Source organism: Palaemon carinicauda, chromosome 18 (assembly GCF_036898095.1).
Source record: "Palaemon carinicauda isolate YSFRI2023 chromosome 18, ASM3689809v2, whole genome shotgun sequence".
Taxonomy (NCBI): domain Eukaryota; kingdom Metazoa; phylum Arthropoda; class Malacostraca; order Decapoda; family Palaemonidae; genus Palaemon; species Palaemon carinicauda.
In genome coordinates this window covers 119022975-119030474 of record NC_090742.1, presented here as the reverse complement: position 1 = coordinate 119030474, position 7500 = coordinate 119022975, and the positions used below count along the sequence as shown (strand labels likewise).

Below are 7500 nucleotides of genomic sequence, written 5' to 3'. Positions count from 1 at the left end.
CCGAAGAGCATTTCGCGCAGTTTTCGTTCAGCCCTTAGGCAACAAGTTGCCAAGAAGTGTAATTTCATAGAAAGGTTTGTTTCTTCGATGTCTGTAAGCGATGCTAACGAGCATATGAACATGTTGGTTGACCTTAAGGAAAAACTTGACAAAGTGAATAACGAGGTTTTGAAGGAAATTTGGGATAGCGCAGATAAAGACGACAACGGCGATGAATTGGTGAGTGAGGAAATGGGATACTTGGTTCGTTTATGACGATCGTTTGAGTAAGTGTCTCTCTCTCCTTAAGACCGCGGTGTCACTTTCGCCCGGAAACCTTTCCGATCGTTCGCGTTCTGAAATTTCACAGCTTAAATTACCTGAACTACCTTTACCGACATTTGGTAATCGAGAAGGTGAGGATATTTTGAAGTTTTTGCGAGAGTTCGAAGCAACTATTGATAAGTATGATCTTAGTACTCACGTTACTCTTCTTACGAGACAGCTTTCAGGTGACTCGCTTAAACTGGTAAACTCATTAGATTGTAGCAACCGTTCGTATGAAGAAGCTAAGAAATTATTACAGAAAGCGTTTGCAGATACTTTGTCTCAACAATATAGGGTTATTAAGCAGTTATCGGAGTTGAAGCTAACGTATCAGAGTGATCCGTATGACTTTATCAGTAATATGAGAATAATTTTTAATCAATTTGAGGCTTTAAGCATAGATCAAAACATAGTTTTACAGTATTTCATATGGAATGGGTTTAATGACTGTTTCAAGAATCAGTTAATGCATATTACTGGCTCGAATAAGCCCTCGTTGCAGCAAATAGATGAACATATCTTTACTGCTTTGGAAAGATATAGAAACATATCCAAGAAATTTAATGTGAAACAAGGTAATCTTGAGAAAAAGGTTGTGCCCAACTCAAATTGTTTAGCTTCTGCCGTTGTTAATGTTGAGAAGTCTAAAGTTAAAGAATGTTCTCTATATTTAGCAGACAATAAAGGAGACATTGATCACCCAATTTTGAAGTGTTCAGTTTATGTAACTCCACAGAGTAAAATTGAAAAACTAAAACAATTGAATTTTTGTACAAACTGTACTTACGATTCTCATAAAACTTCAGATTGCAGGTTTAAATTTAACCGAAAATGTAAACATTGTAACAAGTGGCATTTCAGCTATCTTTGTAAATTTCGTAAAGACCCAAAAAGTACTGCTAATAACCTTAAGAATGATTCAGATAACCAAGAAGTGACTAATCAAACGGCAAAGGGGAATTGTAAAGAGAAATCGAACTCTAATTCTGTTGTTTCTAATTTAACTTGGTCTGATTTAGGAGTTTTAAGAATCTCTTGTAACCCGGTGACTGCTATGCCTTCCTTTTCACTGAATGACAATGGGGATCGAGGTATAAAGGATTCAGGAAGTAAAGTAACTTTCGTTGAGGAAGACTGGGCTAAGAGTATGCATTTTGAAGTTGTGGATCCGAATTATTCTTTGGTGGTGAATGGTATTAATTCTTCAAAGCCATTAGCCACTGTAGTATACAAGGTAAAGTTGAATGATAATTATTTTACTGCTATTGCCATGAAGTCTATTAATTTGAAATTAGTTTTGCCAGGTATCTCTGAGGTAGCTCAAGTATTTAAGGATAAGGGCTATATATTAGCTGACAAAACTTTGCATATGTCTAGGGATAAAGTTGAAGATATAAAATTGCTCTTGGGAAATGATAACTCTCATTTAGTACCACAGAAGGATGTGCTGTTTGGAGGTAGTTCTGAAGTGATTCCCTCTGTTTACTTGGAATCACCCTTAGGAGTGATGCTTGTAGGTGACATTGAAAGGTATAAGCAAAATCTAGCTCTATTACCAGACCGGATAAAGCATTCTTCTGAAGTTTGTGCAAAGGGTGAGGGTCCCCTTGAAGTTGATAGTAATTTGAATATGGGTGGATTGTTCTTAGATTCGGTAGAGGAATTCAAGTTCCCTGCTTATGCTAATATTTCTGTTTTAAATAAGGGTCAAATTGTTGAAGCTGAACTTGAGAGAGCAGCAGAAGAAATTCTTTCCTCAAAGGCAGAAAGTATTTCGTACAGTGATTCTAACTTATATGACGAAGACTTTAATGAGGAGAACAGGAAAGTAGTAGAATTTGCTTTAGAAAATACTTGTAGAGATCGTGATGGAAGGTTAGTTATGCCTCTGTTATGGAATGGGAAAGTAGCTCATTTGCTTGGTAAGAATCAAAATCTGTCAAAAGCAATATTAAAATCAAATTTTAAGAAATTTAGCAAAAAGGATAATGCTTTTCAAATGATTGACGAGGTTTTTAAAGAACAGGAACAGCTAGGCATTATAGAGAGAGTATCTAACTTGGAGCAATTCTTGGAGGAAAACCCTCAACATAGCTTCCTGCCGCACATGCCAGTGTTCAAGATGGACCGAGAGTCAACAAAATGCCGTAATGTATTTTTGTCCAATTTGTGTGAATCTGACAAAGATAAACCTATAACTCTATCTCATAATCAAGCAATTTTTGCTGGTCCTTGTTTGAATAAGAAAATTTCAACTTCTATTTTACAGCTAAGATTTAATGAAAAATTATGTTTTGATATAAAAAAGGCATTTCTGATGATTAAGTTGGTGCCTTCAGATCAAAGTAGGTTACTCTTTTATTGGTACAGAAACTTATCTAAAAAGGACTATTCCTTAATTGTTTATAAACATTGCAGACTTCCATTTGGTTTGCCATGCAGTCCAACTTTATTAGTGTTAGCACTTTATAAAATTTTGATGTTGGATGTCCAAGGTGACAATATTGATGTAAAGGAATTGAAGACAGAGTTATATAACTTAGCTTACATGGATAACTTGGCTTACACGACCAATGATATAGACAGGTTGAAATGGGTTTATGAGAAACTTGACAGTATATTTTCTCCCTATAAATTTGAATTGCAGCAGTTCATAACCAATGATGACTCTCTGCAGCAACAGGTAGATAAAGATAAGGAAAAGACTCCTACAAAAGTAAAATTGCTTGGTTTGCTTTGGGACAGAAACATTGATACTCTTTCGGCAAGCAAGTTGGTACTTGATAAGGATGCAACGACCAAAAGACAAATTTTAAGTTCTATTGCAGCCAATTTTGATGTGTTCTCATTTTATGGTCCTTTATTAAACAGGGCTAGATTATTTATGCACTCGCTACAATGCAGGAAAGAAGTTGGATGGGACGATAGACTCTCTGGTGAGGAGCTACGAGAATGGTCTAATATTTGCAAGCAAGTAAATGGTGTTCCTGAAATTGCAGTGAAGAGATTTGTTGGTCGCAGGAATGATCCTTTCCAAATTATTGCTTTTTGTGATTCTAGCAAGCATATATATGGAGTTGTGCTCTTTATCAAGAACTTGCGAACAAAGGAGGTAAGTTTCCTTCTGTCAAAAAATAGAATTGGACGCCAGTTAGAGCTAAAGTCTATCCCTTCTCTTGAATTTCAATCTCTCTTGCTTGGTACGGAAACTATTGTTGACATTTATAAGGAACTTAGTGGTTTAGAGTGTCTCCCCCATAAACATTACAAAATTGATAGTTTTCTCAGATAGTGCAGTTGCACTGAATTGGTTAAATTCTCGAACAAATAGGTTTGATAAATTAAAAAAACTAAGTATTTTTGTTATGAATAGGTTGCAAAGAATAGAGAATCTATGTGAAACGGTCCCTGTGACTTTCAAATTTTGTGCAGGGATGATAAATCCTGCAGATTGTACTACCAGGTCATTGTCATATAAGAGGTTGATAAAATCAAATTTCTTCACAGGACCTGATACTATTCATGATATCTTGGAAGATGACAGTTTGGATGTAACGATCCCAAATCCTTTAACCCATGTACTTGAAGTTTCAGAAGGCCACTGTGAGATAGGGAGTGTGACTGAGCCAGAGATGGGAGGCATTTTGAATTCTACAGTTGGAAATTTCGATTGGCTTCATTTGATTTCGGTCTACAAACATGTTCTGACATTCATAAACAATGTCAAACGGAAGTTAAAGAACAAATCTGGCAAGTATGACCATTTTGAGGTTTTCAGTAATGATGAAATTTCTTTGAATGCATGGCAACTGATGATTTTGCAAGATCAACGCCAAAATTTTCCGGATGTTTTTAAATATTTCAGAGAAAGGAACCCTAAAATTAGGGATATGCCTAACATAGTAAGTCAACTAAATTTATTCATTGAAAAGAAATCTGGTTTACTAAGAGTTAAAAGTAAATTTCATAAGTGGAGAGACGGTAGTTATGTATTCCCCATTCTTTTGGCCAAAAACAGTAAATTGACTGAAGAAATTATTAGAAATTTTCATGTTAAGTTAGCTCATTCTGGAATATATGCCACATTATCTGAGGCTAGGAAACAGTTTTGGATTCCTTGCAGTTTTTCTACTGTAAAGAAAGTCTTGAAAACTTGTGTTCACTGCCGTAGATTTAACGGTAGAACTATAAAGTTAAATCAGTCCCCTTATAGAGAATTTAGGGTTTCTCCTCCAACCATACCTTACAGGTATATTTTCATTGACTATTTTGGACCTTACTGGGTATATTGGATGGGTAAGAAATCAAAGGTATGGATATTATGTATCACCTGTTTATGGTCCAGAGCCATAAATCTTAAGGTTTGTGTAGACCTTTCGGTGATATCCTTTTTGCGAGCACTTCAGCTCCATTGTTTCGAGTTTGGGGTGCCTGAACTCTGTTTAAGTGACCAAGGTTCACAGCTAACTTCAGGTGCTAGAACCGTTGAGAATTTTATAAGTGATAAGGATACACAATCTTATTTCAGGGAGAACAACATAAAACCTTTGAGCTTTCAGCAGTACTATAAAGGCCACAGTGAACTTGGATCTTTAGTGGAATCTTGTGTAAAGATGGTCAAAAGGCTTATTGAAGGCTCTATTCGGAATATGGTCCTCGAATATTTAGATTTTGACTTTGCTGTACAAAATATTGTACATATAGTAAACCGTCGACCAATTGCCTTTAAAGAATATTTGCGAAACAATGATGGGACTGAACCTGTACCATCTCCTATAACTCCAGAAATTTTAGTTAAAGGTCATGAATTGAATTCCTTAAATATTATTCCCCATTTACATCCTTTACCTAGGGCAGATGATACTTGGGCTCCTGATATATCTCCCATTTCCCATGTGAAGGACAGCCACAGGAAGTTACGAAAGGCTAGGGAAAGTATAATAGAGATATATAATAAAGAATTTGTTGTGCAGCTGGTGAATCAAGCCACTGACAAACGCAGTAGATACCAACCTGTTAATCATAAACTATTAGAAGTTGGAGACATTGTTCTCATTAAAGAACCCCTTCTTAAACCTACTAATTTTCCAATGGGTATTGTCAAAGAGATAAAACTGAACTCTTTAGGTGAAGTAACGGGTGCAACAGTACTCAAAGGAAAAAGTAGGGAAGAGACTAAAAGGCACGTTTCATCCTTGATTCCATTGCTCTATAAACGGGAATATGAGGCTAAATTTAACGATAAGGCACAATCGCCATGTGAGGATAAACTGAGCAAGGAAGATGAGGTTAAGGAGAGACCCAAGAGGCGAGCTGCCATGATTGGGAAAGATAAGGTAAAGAAACTATTGGATGACAGTCTAGCGTGATCTTTGATCGCTATATTGTAATTCAATTTTTTCCTAGAAAAATTGAATCCCCTCGCGGGAGTGTAGAAAAATGCACATTCGTGTGCATTTAATTTTTTGTATATTATATGAATTGTTTGGTTGTGGTAAATTTCTTATGTTTAAATTGTTTGCTCGGGAGTGGTTTGGTTCTTTTATTTTGAAAAAGCAAATGCATCTACTTAGCATACCTTAAACTACCTCTTGGGACAATTTTAAAGCAAGAAACAAGCCATTCTTGAGCGATGTATTTTAAGTTTCACCAGGTTGTTCGCTGCTGGACACAAGACTGGGAAAACCATTGTCGGTGGTGAATGATCTCAAGAAGGCAGTATGAAGAGGCCAGCGTAAGAAGCGCAGCAAGGCAGTCTTCTCCTGAATTTGAATTAATTTTTGGCAGCCAAGGACAATGGCTGTCATTCATTAGTGTAAGATCGGTGGCTCTGGACTTAGCCGCTCATGGATCACGTCATCGTCTGACCACCTTATACTACTCAAGAGCTCAAATAGAAGACTACCATCAACACCTCTACCTTCGTCACTGCTTTTCTATGGACCTAAGAGACTGGCTATATGTTGAGGTAAGGTTTGAATTAAGTACGATGCATTTGCTTAGTGAACTTTCAACTATAGTTACGGTTTTATAACCTTTTGTCTTGCAACCAAACTCATATATATATATATATATAATAAAGTCTGAAGGGTCTCCTTTTAAGTTTTAAATTTGATTTTGACATTTATATTAGGATATTCAAATCGTTTATTGATCAAGGTTTTGTATTTTCCATAGGTTAATATTAAAAGTTCGTTTGTTTTGTAAGATTTCGCATAAATGCACATTGTTATGTTTGTAGCCCCTGACGTTTCCAATTTGTAATGTTTCATGTTATGGGTTACAGATCCTTCGGATGTTTCGAAAATTGAGGGGTAATAGTGCGGACCAAATGCAGGTTCTCTGGCGGAGAAAGAGAAAGTCCACGCTAAGTTTGTCCGAGATTTGAACTGATCAGGATCACCATATTCGCCAGTCATTCTTCGGATTGTAAATTGTCATAAATTTACCGTTTAATTGTAAATTAAATTAATTTTTTTATGACTTATAATTTTGCTTCTCCTTAATTTATGTTACATTGCCCTCTCATACAATGCTTTTCGAAATATATATATATATATATATATATATATATATATATATATATATTATATATATATATATATATATATATATATATATATATATATATACATATACATATATGTGTGTGTGTCTGTGTATATATGAAAAAATTATGCTTTTCAAAGCACCTGTTTTAGTCGGTTTCCTCAGAGAGACAGTGCATATGATATTTATATATGAAGTTAGTGACATTATAACTAGGACCTTCAACACCATGGATTCCATCCATTTAAGTCTGTTCATTCTCCATTAGTTGATATGTTTCAATATTTTTTTTCATTAATTCTTAGGTGTTGTATCTATCAACAACTGTAAGCATAAGCCTACAATCAGAATAGGTACCAAGCAATTACTGTAGTAACTAAAGTAACTAAAATAAACAATTCCTACCTTTCTAAAGGTCACATACACATCATATAACTTCACAACATTAAGATTCAAATCCATATACAAGCAGTTGGGAGATATTTCAAGCGAATCATGAGAGGTCAAGGTCAGTGACCTCTTATGCGTTCTTGCTCCAAGTCAGACTCAACCCAGAACTATCTCCTATTCCAAAAATAGTTCTAAAAGCTTCTATGCACATATTGTAATGACTATCTCCACAATACTGTTCAAATGTTTTTGTGT

General features: G+C 35.4%; 1 protein-coding gene across 1 annotated transcript; it reads left to right on the top strand.

The window, feature by feature from the left end:
* The first annotated feature begins 1030 nt into the window (after positions 1–1030).
* On the top strand, positions 1031–6657 carry LOC137657148 (uncharacterized). The gene is given in 3 exon segments (XM_068391502.1): positions 1031–3552; positions 3554–6274; positions 6593–6657. Coding segments are annotated over 2 exon segments (4314 nt in total). The 5' UTR covers positions 1031–1360; the 3' UTR covers positions 5676–6274; positions 6593–6657.
* Positions 6658–7500: the final 843 nt, after the last annotated feature.